This window comes from Alexandromys fortis, unplaced genomic scaffold, assembly GCF_014885135.2.
Source record: "Alexandromys fortis isolate MF-2015 unplaced genomic scaffold, M_Fortis_MF-2015_v1.1 scaffold_3, whole genome shotgun sequence".
In the NCBI taxonomy this organism is placed as follows: Eukaryota; Metazoa; Chordata; class Mammalia; order Rodentia; family Cricetidae; genus Alexandromys; species Alexandromys fortis.
Window position 1 is genome coordinate 4174826 of NW_026067909.1, and position 20928 is coordinate 4195753.

Genomic DNA, 20928 nt, shown 5'->3' on the forward strand with positions numbered 1-20928 from the left:
TACACACAGACAGAATATTGTATACATAATAAATAAATATTTGAAAAAAAATGTTGCAGGTCCCCGAGCAATGGCAGAGAATCATGTGGCAGCAGGAAGTGAACAGCAGGTCCTAAGGGCAGCCAGTCCCAGGCAGGGATGGCACTGTTCCCCAAGTGGCTGCAGCAGGTCACAAAAAGAGACAGACAGATGGGCACGCCATGAGACCATGCCACAGGTCTCTGAAGGCTACTGGTCCCAGGTGGGGAGCCACACTGCAGGCAAGAGACAGACAGGCATGCCAGGCAGAGTGAGGTTGGATATTTATTTAATGGGTTATGGAGGGGAAAAGGGAGGAGAGGAGAGAGAGAGAGAGAGAGAGAGAGAGAGAAACAGAAAGGAAGGAGAAGGGGAGAAGTGGGGGGAAAGGAGTGAGGCAGAAACTGCCTCTTCAGGGAAGAGATGGAAAAGGAAGGGACTCAGGTTGCAAGCAGGAAGAAAGATCTGCCCGCCTCAGTGGTAAGAGGAGGGAGTGGGCGGAACTTATATTTTAAAGGGACAGGACAGATTGAAAGACCTTGATAAATCCAGACCACTCTAGCAGAAAAAATAGAGCCAAAAACCAGGTTAGCCAGTTCAGTGACTCTGTTTCAGGAATTAGCTGAAGATAAAGTTAGATTATAATCTTGAGAAACAGGGAGTTACCCCCTTGTGATTATGACTGGTATTTTTGGGATTTTTCAATGACGCCCTCCCTACTTCCTTTGGATAACTGGGTTGTGGTTTCTTCCCTTAAATACCCCTTCTCCCAGCTACTCAGGGCTGAACTCTCTATCTACCCCTGCATGGGAAATGAGTTTCAGCCCCAGTGCACTGGTTCCTGTCCTGTCAATAAACCTTGTGTGATTGCAGCAAGGATGGTCTCTTGTGAGTTCCTGGGGGGGGGTGTCGTGTTATCCTGAGACTTGAGTGAGAGTCTCCCCACTCCAGGGGTCTTTCAAGATCATTACATGTGCTACAGCCCAATTCTCTAGCTGTGTGAAGGATCAGATTCCACACCCTGAATGGTGACCTTATCTGAGGTCATCTCCCCAAACAGTGCCACCCTGCGTCCCCAGGGTTCTTGGTTGCTGGGTTGGGAGAGGACAGAGGTGCTGAGGGACCAAGGAAACCCACTCCTCTCCAAGATGGAATGTCAGTCCTATTTTCTACCAGACTGGGCCAGCTGCTTGTCTGGTTTATAGAAGAGATGACATTAGGCAATGGTGAATTGACTTCAAGCCCACGCAGAAGTCCATGGGCTGACTCCCATTTAAGAGGAAGAGTATGCTGAGAGCACTGGGTGAGTGTGGGGAGCAACTCTGAGGGGCTTCACCTGACCTTTCCCAGTCCTCAGGCCTCTGAGAGGCTTTAGACAGCAAGAGGGGGCCGAAGAGGTGTATACCAGCAATTTCATTGTGACTTTTAAAAGATGCTAAAGACTGTATGATCCCAGACTCTGGATGAAGGACTGTGGGTTGGAAATACCCCCAATACACTCGCACACACCAAATGTCACGTCCAAGAGGATACAGCTTCCAGTCCCACATAACTCCTATGATTACTGAGATAATAAAAACCAAATTCTGATGCTGGCCGACTTTACATCCTGAGTCCCACCTCCTGTGGAGGCCCAAAGGAGCCAAAGGTCAGAGAGTTTGGGACTTGTTTTTAGTTTATTCAAGGTTATTGTGCTTCTAACTCAAACAAAGATCCCACCTAGTTGTAAATTAGAGTTCTGCTCTCTCAAGCCTATTGTCAACAGGTGTGCCTTGTTGCCAAACCTTGTGCTCCTGAAACAGGGAAGTAGTTGGTTCCTACCAAAAACAAAAGTCTAAGGATCCAGCTAAGTTCCAGTTCCCTTTATGGAAATAATTTGGGATTCCACCCAGGGAGTGGTTTGCCTACAGAGTGTTTGGTCTAGGGCGTGAGTTTAGGACAAGAGTGATGAATGTAGCCGTGACTTTCAATTTGTATGTCAATGCAGTCTTTTGTTTTACTCCTACATTTTGGGGTCAGAGGGTATATTAACCAGTTGGAAATTAAACACAGGTGAATTTTCAGTACTCATTGAAAAATTTCCTCCCGATACTATCCTATATGTTTCTGCGTTTTATTATTTTCATTCGCATCTTTGTATTCTTTACTATATTTCTAAATTCCCATACCTCCACTCTAGAAAGGATATTTTTGTTGAGGCTGGCCCCAGACAACCTCGGCTGATCACAGTCACCCAATTTTTTTTGATGTGGTGTAAAGTATTGATTTCTCTGAAGTTATCATCTCATCCTAAATGTCATATTCTCATTGTTGGTGAACATAATAGCTCACTTTCTCTTCTCACCTTCTCTTTCTTTCTTTGTTTTTTTTTTTTTTTTTTTTTTTTTTTTTTTTTTTTTTTTACAGTTTTCGTTTCATTTCTTTTTCTTTTTGTCTCCGTGTGTCTTCCTAAGTAGCCCAGGCTTGCCTGGAATTCCTGATCTTTGTACCTCAGTTTCCCAAAGTGCTGGGAATACAGTCATGTAACAACATACCTGGGTGAACATAGTGTGTTTCTTTCTTTTACAAATGTGAATGAACCATATAACCTATCCCATCACAAGACAAAGTAATAGTTTTGCTTATATGCTTGCTTACTTGAGGAAAGGCCCTCTGTATCAATTGCTTTTCTGTTGCTGCCATAAAATACCATGAACAAGGCAACTTATAAAGAAAGAATTTATTTGGGCTTATAATTTCAGAAGGAGAGTCCATAATGGCAGGGAGGCATGACAGCAACTGGCAGGGCAGACACTAGGAGCACGAAGCAGAGAGAGCAAGCAGAAGTGAGATGAGGCTGTGCACTCTCAAAGCCCGCCCCAGAGATTCACTTCCTCTAGCAAGAGATTCCATCCTCTGCAGCCTCCATAACCTCACCAAACAGTCTGCCAACTGGGGACCAAGTGTTCAATACCTGAGCCTATGGCAGACATTTCTCATTCAAGCTACAACAGTCTCTTTTTGAAGCCCTGGCCTGGAACTCCCAACACACCAGCCTGACTTCAAAGTTGTGGAAGCTGGAATCACAGGCGTGGGCCACCACCTGACTAACCATGTGGTTGGTTTACCAAAGGGGTCATACTGTGACTACTGAAACACTCCCATTCTATGGAATATTTCATTTTTTAAAAAAAGGTGTTTCGGGTGGATGCATTCCAGAAATGTAAGTGGATGCACACTAATTAATGGTTTTTGGATAGCCAATGTCCCACAGCCTTAGAGGGAAAGGTCCATTCACCTCATCATGTTCAGATAATCACTGAAATACTGCTCTTGTAATGATCTGTCCTGTCCCTTTAACAGACAAGCCATGCCCACTCCCTCTTTTCCAACCCTCTCCGCTGAGGCAGGCAGATCTTCCTTCCTGCTTGCAGCCTGACTCTCTTCCTTCTCTGTCTCCCTCTCAGAGAGGCAGCTTCTGTCTCTCCCCACTTCTCCCCCTCCCCTTCTGCCGCTCCCTTTCTCTTTCTCTCCCTATCTACTCTTCTCCCCTTCTTCCTTTCCCCTCCATAATCCACTAAATAAATATCCAACCTCACTCTGCATAGCTTGCCTACCTGGGACCAGCCACTTTCAGCATGGGAACTGTGCCATCCCTGCCTAGGACTGGCTGCCCTGGGGCCCATTGCCTGCCCCTGTTCGGAGACCTGTGGCATGGTCTCATGGCATGCCCATCTGTCTGTCTCTCCTTGTGGCCTACTGCAGCCACTCAGGGAACTAGGGAACTGCACCATCCTTGCTTGGAACTGGCTGCTCTCGGGACGCGCTGCCTGCTGCCACATGTGGACCTGCAGTGTTTCTGCCGCTGCAGCTATTGGGGATCTGCAGCATTTTACTTTTTCCATTTTAGCTCTTGTGGCTGAAGAGGAGGCCTCAGTAGATCCTCCGGTGACAGAGTAGTGCTTGGCCCTTGCTTAAGGAGATTCACTGAACATATGTGTAAGTTCATCACCTTCCACCTTCACACACAGTAAGGGCACCTCACTTCATCTCTCTTTGTAAAGCAAATTTCCATTCACCTGATTCCTACCTTTGAAGTGATTCCTGTTATGGTTTAAGTAAAATTCTGCAGACTCCCAAGAGACTGCAGCAAGTAGAGAGCCATGAGACCACACTTCAGGTTCCCGAAGTGGTGGCAGGCAGTGGGCAGTGGGTCCTGAGAGCAGCCAGTCCCAGGCAGGGATGGCACAGTTCCCCAAGTGGTTTGCAGCAGGCCACCAGTCCCAGGCAGGGAGCCACATGGTGGGTGAGAGACTTCAATGGGGCAGCCAGTCCCACGAGGAGAGACAGATAGATGGGCACACCATGAGACCATATTGCTGGTCTGGTCCTGGGCAGGGAGCCATGTGGCAGGTGAGAGACAGAGACATGGATAGGTACACCATGCAGATTGAAGTTAGATATTTATTTAGTGGGTTATGGAAGAGAAGGAGAGAAGGGGGAAGAACAGGGAGAGAGAGAAGGGGGAAAGGGGAGAAGTGGGGAGAAAGGAGAGACAGAGCTGCCTCTTCAAGAGGGAGATGGAAAAGGAACGACTCAGACTAGAAGCTGAAGATCAGCTTGTTCACTGGATGGGGGAGGGAGTAGGTATGGCTTGCCTCTTAAAGGGACAGAACAGACCATTAAAGTTCCTGAAAGGCCATATGCCATATAAGGAGTAAGGCCATTTGTTTCCTAGGGAAACCCAGTGCTGTTGAGAAGCCAAGGCGAAAGGACGCAGTGATTTTCCATGCTGCAGTACTCCCACAGCTGACCAGTTATGGGAGGCCCTATTTATCCATTTGTTGCTGGGTCTTCTTACCCACATCTGTCTCCTCTTCACTACATGGTCACATTATCAAACTCCCAACAGAAAACCTGGACCTTCAAAGAATGCCATTATTTTTAAGCTCAGAGTTTAAAGTATGTTCAATGTTTATGATCATATTTTAAAAATATATTCCAGCTGAGTGGTGGTGCACACCTTTAATACCAGCACTCAGAAGGTAGACGCAGGTGGATTTCTGTGAATTTGAGGCCAGTCTAGCCTACAGAGCAAGTTCCAGAATAGTCAGGGCTACACAGAGAAACCCTGTCTCAAAAACCAAAGATATATATATCAAAGAATTAGATGAACAATGATGAGTCATTATGCATTTTATTTAATCCTATATTCATTTATTTATTTTGGTCTTGTATAGGGAAGTATGGTTATGGCTATGGGCATGCACATAGCACAATTTATGAATGGAGGTCAGAGGACAGCTTGCAGAAGTCAGCTCTTTCTTTCCACTTTGTGGGTCATTTAGAATGGACTAGGGTCATCAGGCTTGATGGCAAGCACTTTTACTCACTAAGTCATTGTTGCCCAAATCCAAATTGTGTAATAATTTAATAGAAGGTCCACAAGACAGCTAAATAGGTAAATGTGCTTGCTACCAAGACTGATGACCTGAGTTTGATCCCCAGGTCTCACATGGTAGAAGGAGAGAATGAACTCCCGAAGCTTGTCATCTGATCTTCACACATAAGGACACACACAGACACACACATCATAGCCTATGCACATCTGCACACACGAAGGAAATAAAGTACACTAAACTTTTAATAATTTAATAGATAAGAGTAGTCTTGAATTAGCAGGCCTTCAAGATGGAGTGTGATTGAGATTGTCCCTTCAAAACACAAAGCACAATTTTGTAACTCTATGTTTCATTTTTGCAGAACAAGAAATGGAACCCAGAGCCTTGAACATGCTGGGCACTTTGGTGCTCTACAATGGGTGGAAGATCCCCCACCCTAAGCAACTGATTTAACTGGAGTCAAGTAAGTGTTCATTAAATGTCGGACTCAACTGCTGCCTGACAGTAAACTCCACGAAGGTGAGGGCTCAGCATGGTGCTGCCCCCACTGTAGGAACCCAGCTCACAGCTCTGAGTGTTGAAGGCCATGTACCCTTGAGGACTTCATAAGATCCAGTCCTTGTCACAGAGCTACTGCTTCACAAATCCATCAACACATGAAAAGGGGTCACTTTGCAGTCCTATCTGGCAACTTGTGAAATAGTCAAGGCTGAAAGGTTCTCAGTGAGCTTTTCAAAGGGAATACCTTATTGGAAACTCATGCAGATTACATTTTTTGTGCCTTCCCCATTTTGTTGCTTGTCTGTCTGCTGGAAAAACCGACCACAGGGGCTATATTTCACATCTAACCTGTTCATGTTGGGTTTCCTAAGGCCTGAATTCTACATGTATCAAGCCCTCATTACAGGAACTAAGCCTGCACAGGGTCATTCCATCCTTTATCCTTTTATATCCAACTCTTGACTCCGGAAAAACAAGTTCAGAATGCCTTTGTTCCTATAGAAGAGTGAAATGTTTGATCCTTCCTAAGGCCCAAATCAGGGGGCTGCAGTCCTTTAAGTTGGTCACGGGGAAGGCAAAAAAATTCAGACTTTTATTACTGTGGATAGCAATCCAGGAGAAAAGAGCCTACAGGCCCCAGACCACCCCCTCTTGGAGCCCTCTAGACCACAGTCTTCCCCACTCACTTCCCTGCCCTCATGAGAAAACTCTTTCCAGTGCATATCCGTGGAGAAACGTGCAAACATCATCTAGGAAGGACATGGTGTCATGGTTACAGAAGGTATCGCAGCAGACTGCCATGCAGATTGTCCACAGGAGCTAGCCAGTTACTACTGGCAGAGACAGTGCAAACGTAAAGAGACAGAGGACTCAGAATAAAATGCCGTCCCTGGGAGCATATTCCACCGGCTTCCTCTGCTCCTGCTTCTGCTGGTATCGGGCCTTCTGATAGAAAATGATGATGACCACAGTGACAATATTCAGAAGGATGACAAGCAGAACGAGCCAAAATGAGTATCCGTAAGAGTGGGTTGTTGTCTTGATGGTGATATCTGTATAAAGCTTGTGGGACAGTTCTTCTGAGAGATGGTTGGACTCTGTATTCCCCACGAACAGTACCATGGTCAGGAACACAAAGGGTGCTGGAAAGAAGATTGAGCATCATAAATGACACAAGGAGGCACTCTTAACATTATTTTTGCCCATACATGTGTGCATGCATGTATGTGCCTTGCTGTGGTAGGGGTCTGAATGTGCATACATGTATATGCACATACGTGTAGGCCAAAGGAAAACACAGGTGTTTTTTTTTCTACTACTCTCTATTTTTATTTATCTATTTATTTTTGCAGAGAGGGCAGAGACTCCCACGGAACCTGGAATTCCCTGTTTCAGCAGCAAGCCTCCGAGATCCCTCTTTTCTCCCCCTGTCCCTGCCCACCCAGATACATGGTTACTGATATGCACCATTCTGCCTGACTTTTTTTCTTGGTTGCTTGGGATCTCAACTCAGCTCCTTGTTTCTTTGTAGCAATCACTTTACTCATTGAGCCATCTACCCGTCCTTGTGATACATGTTTTAAAGTTACTTTAACTATTTAAATATGTATATGAGCATGCATCTGTGTGAGCGTAGGTAGTCACCCACGGGGACCAGAATAGGGCATCAGACCCCTTGGAGCAGGTGTTATAGGTGTTTGTGAGTCACCCATGGGGGAGGGGGACAGATTCCAACTCATATGTGTAGGTAGTCACCCACAGGAACCAGAATAGGGTATCGGATCCCTTGGAGCAGGTGTTATAGGTGTTTGTGAATCACCCATGGGGAGGGGGACAGATTCCAACTCAGGTCCTTGTGGGTAAGGATTGGGCAGCAGTCACTCTTAACTGCTGAGTCATCTCTCCAGCTGTGTGCCTCCCCTCTGCATTTTTTTAATATCCCTTATTTTCTTTATGGGATACATAACCCATAGTCATTTATTGAATGGCTACATTGGATTCTACAGTGTTTCAAGATGGAGACTGTAAAAATAAGACGTAAGAAACAAACTAGATTCTAGGCATGCCATTCTAAAGATCCTTCAGGACAGTATCTAACCTGCAGGCTCAGATCCTCTCAGAAGCTATCTCTGGGTGACACACAGCCTGTGCCCCAGGGCGACGGATGTAGAGGTGGGGGTGAGTGGACAGGGGATGGAGAGTGGATGTGGTGGGCGTATGGACAAACAAGATGTGGGAAGACACCAGCATCACAGGTGGAAGAGCAAGGGTGGGCAGTGGGTCACCCCCAACTGTGAGGGGGGAGTCCCACCAGGAGCAAGAGAGCCACAGGCTCTCAAGGGCTGGACACATGCTACAAGGACTAGATAGCCACTGCAGATAGTCTACTCTGCAGGGCCCAGGCAAGTGTAGCCTTGAACCAGGAAGTATCTTCTGCAAAGGAAGCATACAGTTGTGTAGGTGGGCGAGAGGCAGGTAGTAACCAGGAGTCATAAGGTCTCTCTTTGACTTGGTGAAAATATTTGGAAAAGGATGGTAGTGATGCCTGCAGTGGCTAAGAACACGCTGAAACCCAACGAACAGTGTGCTTTAAATACGTAATGCAAATGACAGGTATTCATATGCCATGAACACTGGAATAAAAAAATAAAACAAAACACTTTGGAAGGAAGATGAGGGTGAGGATGGATGCTCATGCCCAGGTGGGGTTGTGACACATCAGGGGAATCCCCGGGATGAAGTCTGTCTGGGATCCTTCATCTGCTGACATACACAGACTGTGCATAGCTCTGAAGTCTCAGGCATTGGTTGTGTCCCACCCCACAGGCAGGGAAGCTCCCCAAACGGTCCTCTGAGAGAAGCTAATTAGGGGGGTTTGCAAGTGGAGAATGTTTGAGGAGCCCTTGATGAGACACCTCACCCACAAAATAATGGCTTTATTTCTTAATTATTTGCATGAACAAAAGTCCCGTTCCTCTGATGCTCACTGGGCGCCTCTCACCCCTTCATTATCCTTCATTTTCCTCTTGTGAAGTTTCTTATAAAAGCTTAATTAATCATAAAGGAGTGGAATGGGCACAAGGTTAATGCCTTTACCCTAAAGTGGATTGTCTGGAGCTTTGATTTGCATGGGGAAGGGCTGGCATGTAGACACCTTGCCTATCTGGGCCCCTTCGAGGCAGATGCCTGGAGCCAGGGGTTCCACACTGCTTCTGGTTCATTGTCTTCCTTCCTTCCTTCCTTCCTTGCTTCCTTCCTTCCTCCCTCCCTCTCTCCTTCCCTCCCTCCCCCTCCCTCCCTTCCTGAAATACTAGAGATCAAATCTAGAAGCCCGAAAACAGTAAGCAAACGCTCTACCACTGAACCACACCCCTGCCCTCTTTTCATTCTTTATTTTGCGCAGCCAGACAGGTCTTGAACTTGAGGATCTTCTTGTCTCAGCCTCCTAAGTAGCCAGGAGTATAGGCTGCATCTAGGCCTGGCTAGTCTCACAGCTTCTCCAGAGCTGTAGATTGAAAGGCTGCAGGAGGCTGGGGATAGCAGTGGTGAGCTGTTCTGAAAGGCTTGGGGACATGAGCTTCCTCTAGGGCCCATCCCTGCTGGGCTATGACACCTACTCATTGCTTCCTGTGTTCTCCAGTTGAGGGACAATATGTTTATAGCAGACAGTTTGTGACAGTCTCTCTGGATCCAACCTTCTCTCCACCCACCTTAAAATTCCCTGTGGGCAACCCCAGCCACACTGGGACCAGTGTAGGTTGAGGTCAGGGGGCACGAGCTTCAGGCAATGTTATGGCTGTTTTTTACCCATCAGAATCCAACCAGATAATCCACTTCCTCTTCTGCCCACTGGGCCTGCTCACCGCCTGCAGCCCAGGAGAACATGGGCAAGCCTACTTCCACAGGGAATTGTAGCATTCTCATTGGCCCCAGGGCCTTAAAGTCAGTCTGATACCAGCCCTCCCTTGCAGCTTCCCAAAGGCCAGGAAGCTACATTGTTAGTGCTAAACAGAAGCGCTTCTGTAGGATTAGCCTCTTGCAAACCAGTTTTTCACTAAACTCTGTAACACTCCAGATAAGCAAAGAAAATCAAAGGCTGTCTGAGGGTATATGAGGACAGAATCTGTCTTACTGAGCATCGGGACACAAAAGACTACTTCCAACTCCTATGTTTGCCCAAAGGCCAAAGGTCTCCCCCAGACCCAGGTCAGAATGCAAATCTGGCCCTTACACAACCCTTAAGGGTGGTTTTTCTGCTGATCTCACAGCGCTCTGTGTCAGAATATATGTCTGAGGCAGAAGGACTGTGGGAACTCTCTCCCCACAACCTAGGTCTTTGTGGCTGGACATAAGCAGGCTGAGGGGTGACTTTCCAGACTCCTTTTCTTGTTTTTCTTCGCAAACATGTGCGGGGCCTCTGATACATGGATAGTTAGCCTGTTCTCCATTGCAGAGGAAAAGAGACGAGACTACAGCCTTGAGGGGCTGAGTGTTCTTATCCAACTTGATGGGTAGGATTATCTTTCTTGGCTTCAGACATCGATGAGGACATGTCAATGTGTGAGTCTATGAGAACTGGGCCCAGGATGCTCTCCTGACTCCCGGGAAATGGCAGACGTTCCCTCTAGAGCTGCCTCTGGCGGAGTTCAGGGTGGGTACAGACAAATGACCTTTAAGAGGATTGAATCAACTGTGTAGCGGCTACAGAGCACACACTGGGAAATCAGCGTACACAGGGATGAAGAGAAACAGACTTCCCACGACATGATCTCTACATCTGGCCATGTCTGGGGCCTCTGCTTCTGTTGGATCCGAGCTGCATGAGCAAAACCAAGAGCAATTCATTGTTTACCCTGGCCGTGAGTGAGGTCTGGTGGCTGACGGGAAGGGCCCTTGATGCTAGGGACCTATGTCTGGATTTGTAACCAAGTCCCTTAACCTCTGGTTCTGCGTTCCACTACAGTTGTGGGGGTTGCAGTCCATGGGCAAAACCCATGGAGAGTCTTTTGACTGAGTCACAGCAGGTCCACTTCCCATCTGGACTCTGTCCTCCACCCAGGTACCCACCCACGGAATAACAAAATCACCTAGCAACCACACAGCATCCTAACCCACAAGAAGAGTGTTGGCTCCAGATGGTATCCTCCCTTGCTCTGTGGCTTAGTCATCCAGGTGAGGCATCTCTGGAGTCCACATTTGCCCCTTGTGAAGGTAAGAAGGAGAGCAACGTGTGTTCACGAGCATGCATTGGTATGCAAAAGTATACACCTGTGTGTGCATGTGTATCTGTGTACATGTATGTGCACATGAGTCTTCTCAGGAAACTCACCGCTGAGTCCGTTCCAGGTGTAGACGCCCATAGGACCCAGGAACGTCTGGTAAGGGTTGCTGATGCTGTTGTAGAAGGTGAAAATTGAGCTCAGTACGGAAGTTCCCAGACTCAGGACCAGGAATAAGATGGCCACCAAATGCAAAGTCTTCTGGGAAGAATTACCCAATATCCCTAGAACTAAAGCAACATTTGGTGAATGCACAGTACAGAACGCAAATCCTAAGTACAGCCAAGCTAGAGAAGCTGTGGTGTCAGGGAAGGAAGCAGTATAATACCAAGATGGCATGGACCAGGAGATGGCTCAGTCAGTAATGTGCCATAGAGGTTCAATCCCCAGAACCCACCTAAAAAAGCCAGAGGTGATGGTGAATGCTTGCAATCTCAGAGTTGGGGAGATGGCTGAGACGGGTGGATCCTAAGGCTCACTGGACAGTCAGTCTACTTGAACTGGTGACCTACAGGTTCAACCAGAGACCCTGTCTCAAAAACCAAGATGGGCATCACCTGAAGAATGACATCGGTAGTTGACTTTTTACCTCCACCTGCACACGTATACATGTGCACGGGCATCTGCATAGACACACTGAGTGCACATGTACATACAGGAACATACACACATGCACAGGAATGAGACGACATCCTTCATGGCCAACCAGTCAGTGATCTTACTTGATTGCATAAGCACAGCACTAAAGGTGGCTGGATGTTTATCTGAGTTTTCAAGTTTTAGCAGAGGGTAGTCCCTCATACCCACAACTTTCTTACCACTAATCTCTGCCCTCCGAGCCTTGCTAGTAGGATAGATGGCAATTCCATTGCCATAGCTTCCCTTTGGGTCTTAGAATCAGTTGCTTCTGACAGAAATGTTTAGGGTGGGTCACTGTGCAAATCTACATGCAGTGAGAATCCCATAAGCCCTGAGGCTTAGAAGAATTCAGTGAGCCAGGAGCAGATGACAGAGAAAAAAGCCGGAGAATAAGAGCTGGCGGAAATGACCAGAGAGGGACCAGCTCATAGCTAGCAGTGGAGATAGGAAACCATTTCTTGCTAGACCAAATCAGGGTGCTTTCCCTTAGTCCAGACTCCATGTCCTGGTCTCCACTCCAACACTGGAGGCAGCTGGGAACACAACCTTCTGGTTCCCCGCAGAACTTCCTTCTAAACTTAAAGCACTTTACAAAATACCATCTGCATGTATCTTAAATGCAAAGAAGCTCCATAATGGATCTACACTCGTGGAAAACACAATGCAGGTGCACTGGGCAGAGCTGTCAGAACCTCGGGGTTTCCGAGATCTAGCAGCCATTTTCCAGGGCACCGAGCTCCCCCACATCCCGCTCTACTCCCACACATCAGACCAGATGTGACAGGTGTGCTCTTCCTAGGTGCGCAGTGCAGCTCCTAATGGTTGTCAGTATATGTCAGGATCTCCCACGAAAGTGTTTAGAGACCGTCTGTGAAGCCCCAAGGAAAAGACCACCAGAGAACAAGATTTAGTGCCGACTATGGCAACACTAACAAACATCACTGGGAACTCAAGCCATAGTCCCCACAGACGGGTGAATAAGAACTAGTCAAATCCTCCTTCTCTTTCTTCCTGTTTCACTGGTTCCCACGGATGTGGAGACAGTCACAGCCTTAGCTCAGCACAGCTTTAAGGAACAGGAAGTAGCCAGGCAGACCCGGATTCTTAGCTTCTAGGGCTGTGTGTGCTGGCTCCCGTGGGACAGGAGGAACAGCAAAGCCTCTTCTGAACCATATCCTACCGTTCGCCACCATCACCCTCTCTTTGCAAGGTGCCGCTCTCTATCCCCGTACCAAGAGAACTCTTGAGACGTTCTCCGTGTATCAAGTCCTACTGTACATGCCCTTGATTTCCACCCCGTTCCGGATGCTCCCGATGCCCGCTGTGGAACTGCACACCATGCACGGGTGTCTCCTTTCTGACTAGTAAGGAAAACAAGAGCCCCTGTGTGGCTGAGAGACTTGTGTAAGAAATGGGGGCCTGGAGGGAGGACTCAGTGGTTAAGAACACTAGTTGCTGTGGCAGAGAACATGAGTTTGATTCCTACCAACCCACATGGTGGCTCACGACTATCTGTAAACTCCAGTTCCAGAAGAATCAGCATCCAGCTTCCAGAAGAAGTCTTATTCTAGCTTCCATGGGCACATGGTCCACACATATATATGCAGGCAAAAAAAAAAAAACCTAAAATAAGTAATTCCTTTTTTTTTTTTTAATGAAAAGAAGTGGTCTTTACTGAACTGTGTTTCTGGATAATCTGAGCGGACACAGGACCCCAGGATCTGACATTTACCTTGTGGAAGAGTATGTGCTCAGCCCAGTTTGGGAGAAATCATCTTAAATTTTAAGTCCTTGTATTTGTTTTTCTAAATCTGCCACACCCTCCTACTAGACAAAGGAGGCATGATCAAAAAATTGGGTGGTAGCAAAAGTCCTCCATGAGTAGTGTGTGACTGAGCCCAGGTTAGGCATCTCCTAGAAGGGAGTGGCCTGAGGGCAGCAGCAAGGATACTGCTGCATAGCAAGGGGTACTGCCATAAAGAGCAAAGGGATGTGCAGGAAAGAGGGGCAGGAGAGACGGGAACTTGGCTATAGCATGTGCTAAACATTGACAGGCATCCCTTGTAATCCCAGGAGAACAGAGACTGCTCAAAAAGCAAAACTCCAGCTCAGCAGTGAGCGAACCATGACCTCCCACCCCCACTGAGGAGCATTTCTTTCCTCAGAGGCACAGGGGCAAAGCTCAGCTTCTAGAGGCAAAACCTCGTCGTTATGGTGACTGGGCTATCCCGTGACTTCCGTCAGTGACCCCTTTGGGAGATTGATCCCCTATCCCATGTAACCTAAGCAAGGCTCCCAAAGACACCTGGACTGGGGCTTCACTCGTTCCCTGACTTAGCCAAGTGGGATCTCTCTCTGGCTCCTCCACACTCTTATGTAAATGGCATATTTAGGAGGTTTTGCTTATACTAGCTCAGTATGTGCTGATTTTGAAACTGGAGGGAGGTGACATCACAAGAATAGGAAAAAGCAGCCGAGCTAGGGAGACACACCCAGCCGGAGGTCCAGACTGGTCCCTGTGGATGTGTCAGCCATTCATCACCTCAAGGTGGATCCACTTCCTGTTCCCCAGCAGCCAGGTCAGGAGGAAACCCTCGCTCTCAAGGGAACTTGGCTGGGGACAAAAGAGCTTTCTCTCTCCTTGGCAGTCCTGTAGTCAAGGAAATAACTGGAATATTTAAGCCAAGAGCAGAAACTCAAGTGTGAGGAACACGCCTGGTGTCCCGAACACCTGGATTTCTCTGAGTGTCTCTCTGCCTCACACACTGACTTCCAGTTCTAAGTGAATGTTCACTTACAATTGGAATATTCCATTAAGAAGCAACTGTGCAGGGCTGCAGGCAGGGCTGAGTGGGTGAAATGCTTGCCCTGAAGGCATCAGGGCCTGAGTTCAACCCTCCCAGAGACCTTGTTTAAAAAAAGAAGCCAGGCACAGAGCCCGTAATCCCAGCTCTGGAGAGTCTGCCTTGCTTGCCCGTCAGTCCGGTAGAATCAATTAGTGAGCTCCAGGTTCCCTTCAAGACCTTGTCTCAGAATGTAGGGTGGAGGGGTTGGGGAGATGGCTCAGCAGTTAAGGATGCTTAGTGTTCTTCTTGTAGAGAACCCAGCTTCCATTTCCAGCACCTACACAGAGGTTCTCATTACAGGGGAGTCTGTACCTTCTTCTGGTCTCTGTGAGTGGCTGCATCCACGTGATGGACATACACTTACACAAGCATACATACATACACATAAAATTAAAAAGCAAAACCAAGATGGGACATAATTGGGAAACACAGCGTGCTGACCTCCAGCTTCCGTGAATGTGTGCACACCCATGCACAAGCACTTGCACGTGACATGCATGCCCCAAAAGAAAAAGAAAATGACAATCAAATTTAGCTCTGCCTTGACTTTCAATAAGATTTAACAGACGTGATTTTTCAAAGAGAGCTAATTTGGGGCTGCTGACTCATACTTTCCTACGTACTTGGGGGGGCAATTCATCTCAATTTGAACTGCTGCATTGTAACACTTATTTCTGAATTCCCTGCCACCTATGACAGCTCTGCCTTCCCAGCTCCAGCCTCAGAACTCAGACAATGCTAAGCTGAAAGTTTGGTGAGAGTTAGCCAGAGTGCAATAACAATAGCCCTCCCAGCATCTGACAGCTGCTCCCTCCCCGGAAAATTAGCAGAGACATGGAGTTCTTTTTCTTTTTCTTTCTTTCATGGGACAAGCTTCCGATTCAGGAGTCCCATCACAATGGGAGCTAATTGCCCTGATTCTGGTGGCCTCAGAAAGAGGCCAAGAACAGGCAGCCACAGAGATGACAGCAGATATCTCAGCCAGGCATTCAGACACCCAGATCCCCACAGGAGAAGATTCATTCACTCGGGTCCCACTTGCCATCTGCCCTCCACCTCCAGGCCTTGTTTTCTGTGGTTCATAGACACTGAGAGGGATGGTGGATACTGGCAACTTATAGGATCTAGAATTCTCAGGGGAGCAAACCTCTTTGCATGACTGTGAGGGAGTTTCTAGACTGGGTTAAGAGAAGTGGTGAGCACCAGGATTCACCTCCCTCCTCCCTCCGTCTCCCCTCCCCCACTTCTGTTTTCTACCTGTGGATACCATACACCATATGACCAGCAACCACATGCTCCTCCCGTGGTGACTTTTCCACCATGACGGACTGTGCTTTCCAACTGTGAGCAGGAACAAACAACTTCCTTCCTTAATGGCCTTTGCCAGATATTTTGTTTCAGAAACACAAGTAACTAGGACTGATTCCACTCCCTCAGACACCTGGCCACCAGGGACCTGACCCAGTGTGATGCTGACACTAGTGCACATCACAGGGACTGAATGATCTTAGACCTGGGACTTCCCAGGAAGTCACAGCTAGTGCCTCAACATCTTGGACAATTGCTAAGGTTGTCTTGGGAGAAAACTGACTAAGTCTTCTGGTTTGGCCCATTCTCTCCATCTCCTCCTTCCAATGTGGTCACATCTATAAGAAGGAAAAAGGATAAACAGCCCTCCTCCAGAAAACGCATCCTGATTCATGAGATGAAGTCAGAGTAGGGAGTAGGCAGTCTTCACATAGTCTCAAGAAATCAACTTCATCTGTTCTTTACTTTGCAATTAGTTTCTGTGCTGTATTTACCTTCTTAATTCAATTCTGTTTAATCCCACAATGTTGAGATCACAGAAAAGAAATAAGAGCCAGCGAAGACTGGGGACAGAGGAAAAGCCAGGTCGTGACAGCCCACTGGTAACCGTTGATCCTTGGCCTAAGTTCAGCACTTGGAGACCATTGAGCCTGACACTTGCCCTCAACCTGCCTGTGTTCATCTGTAAGGTTGTGTCCTGAGCTATCAAACACCAAAAAACCAACTTCAAGCAACCACTGCCAAGAGGCATGAAAGTAATGCCCAAAGCTTGTGTCGGCCTCGTATCTGACCAAGGCAAGGTTGATGACCATCAACCCTGAGTCAGAATTACTGTCTGTCTTAAAACCATCCAGTGTACTAATCACTTTTTCCATTGCTACAATCAGGCACTTAATGAAAGCAATTAAAGGGCAGAAAGTTCACAGTTTGAGAGTACAGTCCACCATGGTGGGGCAAACATGGCGGCAGGAGCTCGAGACAACTAGACACATTGCATATGCAGTCTGGAAGAAGGAGGAGGAGGAGGAGGAGGAGGAGGAGGAGGAGGAGGAGGAGAAGAAGAAGAAGAAGAAGAAGAAGAAGAAGAAGAAGAAGAAGAAGAAGAAGAAGAAGAAGAAGAAGAAGCACCAAGAGGGATGCTGATGATACGTTCACCTTTTCCATTTTCTGCAGTCTGAGACCTCCATCCATGAGATGATACCACCCACATTTAGGGTGGATTGTCTCACCTCAACCCAATATAGAAACTCCCTCTCAGAAATGCCCGAGGCTTGTCTCCTAGGTAATGCTCCTTCCCATAAGGTTGGTAATCAATGTTTACCAAACACACCTGATGTTAGGAATTGACTAAAATGTCCCCCACAGGTTCAAGTTTTCAAGGCTCAGACTCCATCCAGCCTGTGGCACAGTTTTAGAGGCTGTGGAAACTTCCAGAAACACATACTGACCATGAGAAGTATATTACCAAGGCAAGCCTTTTGAAGGTTAGACCCACTTTGGTGCTGGCTTGTGCTCTCTGGTCCACTCTATGTGAGGAAACTATCTCACACTCTGCCATCACAGTTGAACCTGCTCCACCATGCCTTTCTCACCAGAATGAGCTGGAATCCCTCTGAGACCATGAACCAAAAATAAACTTTGCCTCTTTTAAGTTGCTTTTCTCGGGTGTTTTGTCATAGTTACATGGAAAATAGCACATCTAAACAAGAGGGATGGGACCTGAATCTGACATTCTTCTCATTGGTATGGGTGGCCAAATACAGAGGGTCTTGGCAGCATCCAGGAGACTGCATCTCGGAGCCAGAGTCAGTGCCATGGTAACTCGGCTGTTGGAGTTCATGTGTCTACTAACCTAGGTCTCTTGGGACCAAGATCAAAGAGATCTAGTGCCCTGGGAAAAGAAATAACACTCACTGAAATTTCAAAGTGATTATGGAAAGAAGCTTGGTCTGGTCAGGATGGAGACTGGAGATCACCTTCTGAGGGGTGCCGCATTCAAGTGACACATTTCACCATTCCTGCCATCCTGGGGAAATAGTACACATCATGCCCCTTAGGACCTATGGTATTCTCAGAGTCAAGTGGTTAACTTCATTAGGGATCCTGTTATAAAGCACTCAAGAGCCAAACCAGGGAGGCAGGGGAGCACAGCCTCGTGAGCGTGAGCACTCCTTCTAGGAGTCCACAGCACTGTGTTCCCCACCCCACCGCCAGCTGTTGTGGAGGCTTACATGAGTGCAGGGTGTTGCACTGCAGAGGAGGAGGAGCTTCCCTTGCCCTGGATAGGGAACACTTCACTACAGGTGCTGTGTACAAACCCTATCAGCACCTAAGTCTAAGACCTTCACTCACACAGCGGATATTTTGAGCTGAAATTATACAGCTGGAACTTTAGGAGTAGCAAAGACTCATGGCTAGACAGAGCTAAACGATCTCTTATCTGGACATTAGACTAACCAGGACCCACCTAGCCAGCCTGAGCTCACTGCCAGGCCAGTTCCACAACAGAAGGGTTCCTGACGGGAGCTGACTAGGCATCATCTCCATTCATTGACCCATTGTTGCCCGGATGGTTTTGACACTTTAAACCAAACACTATTGCCCATTCTGCTCTTTCACTTCAAACTGTGTAATCCAAATAGACAAGATATGTTAGAACCGCCCTGTGCAGAAGTGTAGCAGGGCCTGGTGATATGCTTCACTGCCTGAGGATTTCAGTGTGTCCTAGCCTTAGCTACAAAGCTAAAACGCTTGACTTTTCAAGGGGAAGCATCCGTTTGCCAGTGCTGAATAGGACACTGCATGTTTAATTTTATACAGATTTAATTTTGCTACCAGTGATTGACTAATGATGCACATGACAGCCTGACTTACTTGCAGGAGAGCGGAGTGTCCCACTATAAACACTGGATTCTGCTGACAGGGTTAGCAACAGAAGAGCTTTAACACCGCCTACATACATGTTTTAAGGATGACTTCCTGTCTGGGAGAACCGTTTACATGCTCAGCGCTTACCACAGTCACATGTATGGAAAATCCCATAGTCCCTGAGTGGCCTCTAGATGCCTACCAGCAACTGTGTAGCATCTTCCTCCGTGGGGTAGTTGTTGACCCTCTGGAGCAATGGGAGGTTGGACTGTAAGTGTGAGGGGTGGCTACAGTGGCTTTCCAGTACTAAAGGATAAAACCAGAGAGAACCGGGCACTGGCAACACAAGCATTCTGACTCTGTTGATACACTAAGTGGAAGGACCTAAATATCACTGACCCCAAGCTGTGCCACCATCCCACCTGAGACTGTCCTTGATCTCCAGATGCAGCATGCTCACTCCCAGTCACGTAGGGCTGACTTGCCAGGCCTGACCTTTCCTGTCCTTCTCTGGGCCTCCCTGGCTAGGTAGAGACTCAGGGCTTCCACTGAGGCCATCAGTCTCTAGATGGAATCAACTGATCCCCAGTCAACACTGTATAGACTTCTGTCTCCAATTTAAAGCATTTAAATCTGCCAGAGGATTCCCAAACAAGCCTACTTTTGGTTTTTAAAATGGTATCATTAAAGGGGCCTTTGAAATCTTAGCTTCTGGCTGTTGTAGAGCAGGTCTCTTCACCCTCCTGAGAGGCTGCGGCCAGCACCAGGGGAGGGGAGAAGCAGCTGAAACCTCAGGGAAAATGTGGTTTTCCTACCACTCAAAGACCCATTGGTAGTTAAAAACACATTGCCCTTGATTTATGATTTATGGAAACCATTTCATTAATGAAATCATAAACCTACTAGAACTCCATTCTAGAGTAGGGTACCAAATATTACATTGGCATATGGTAGTAGACAGTGCATTCTTAGAAGCTTAAATATCTCTAACCAGTTGTACAGACCCTGCGTGCATCATGGCAAAACACAACGCCCACTTATATGCTATACAATGTACAAATGTGACTTTCACATATCAAGAACCCTAATGCCAGATCTCAAACTATAAAACTCAAGTAGCTACATTTGCCTATCCTCAATAGTTTCTTATTTTGTATATATAGAAAAATAGACATTATTATATCAGAAATGAGGAACAAATAGGAATTCCTGTAGGTGATAGGATTAATAAGAAATTAAATGTTATTTCCAACAATGAGATATTTTGAACACAAAAGTGTATGTTCAAGAAGCTGGGAAATACAGAGTGGGCGTTGATGTTTACTGCTTTAGACTTTCCGTATGTAAGTGCTTATGAACTTCTGGATGGAGCTGGATGTCCTGTGTCAAAACCCATGGTTAACATCCTTTAAGATACTGCTCTTGCTGGCTATTAAACACTATAAAACTGCCACATACTTTAAATATTTATTTGTCAATAAACTAGATAGGTACCATTCAAGCCCAGCTGCTGCTAAAATGGTTTAGACTCTGACAATAACAAGATAACCAGAGAGGAGGAGTCTAAAATAATAATAAACACCTTTTCAAAATTATGAGTTAATCAATTGGTAACCTAACTTGGGGCTTCGAAGAGATTAGTGCCAAATGGTTATTTGGCCAAAATACAAACTTATAGGAATCTTAGCCATTCTTTCTATTCCCATTCAAATTAGGTGATCACTTACCTTCAAAGTTTTTGTCCAGCTCTTGAAGGCCTTCACTCAAATCTTGAGTACTCATACCACGGAAAAGGCCATAGGTGATGACAATGGTACCATTGGAAATAGCATCTGTGAAGAAAATAGTGCTGGTGACCCATGCTTGTGTCCCCAGAATCGAGCAGATGACAACAACAGAGCCAAGGCTTGTGAGAAAGCCAGATAGGAACATCAACGTCTTCTGTGTAGTAGGCATTTTCTCAGGAAAGAAGCTCCCTGGGATAGAACAACAACCAACTTAGGATATTTGGAGGCCTTATCATTTGGAGTCCAGTGTTTAGGAAGAAAGTCTAGTATTCTGTTGTGAGTGTGAAAGCTGTGTCTTCGC

The 20928-nt window shown here is 46.8% G+C and overlaps 1 protein-coding gene across 1 annotated transcript; it reads right to left on the reverse strand.

Annotated features, from left to right (window-relative positions):
- Nucleotides 1-5262: 5262 nt before the first annotated feature.
- Clrn3 (clarin 3) lies at nucleotides 5263-20928 on the reverse strand. The gene is made up of 3 exons (XM_050137409.1): nucleotides 20568-20928; nucleotides 11230-11409; nucleotides 5263-7042 (listed from the first exon to the last, which is right to left on the reverse strand). The coding sequence occupies exons 1-3, from the start codon at nucleotides 20794-20796 to the stop codon at nucleotides 6771-6773; spliced, it is 681 nt and encodes a 226-aa protein (XP_049993366.1). The 5' UTR covers nucleotides 20797-20928; the 3' UTR covers nucleotides 5263-6770.

Excerpts from the sequence above, each read along its gene's own strand:
- Clrn3 (XM_050137409.1), bottom strand. The coding sequence starts at position 20,796 with ATGCCTACTACACAGAAGACGTTGATGTTCCTATCTGGCTTTCTCACA. Across the intron at positions 11,410-20,567 it reads GCTGGACAAAAACTTTGAAG|TTCTAGGGATATTGGGTAAT; the intron begins GTAAGTGATCAC and ends ATGTTGCTTTAG. Across the intron at positions 7,043-11,229 it reads CACCTGGAACGGACTCAGCG|CACCCTTTGTGTTCCTGACC; the intron begins GTGAGTTTCCTG and ends TCTTCTTTCCAG.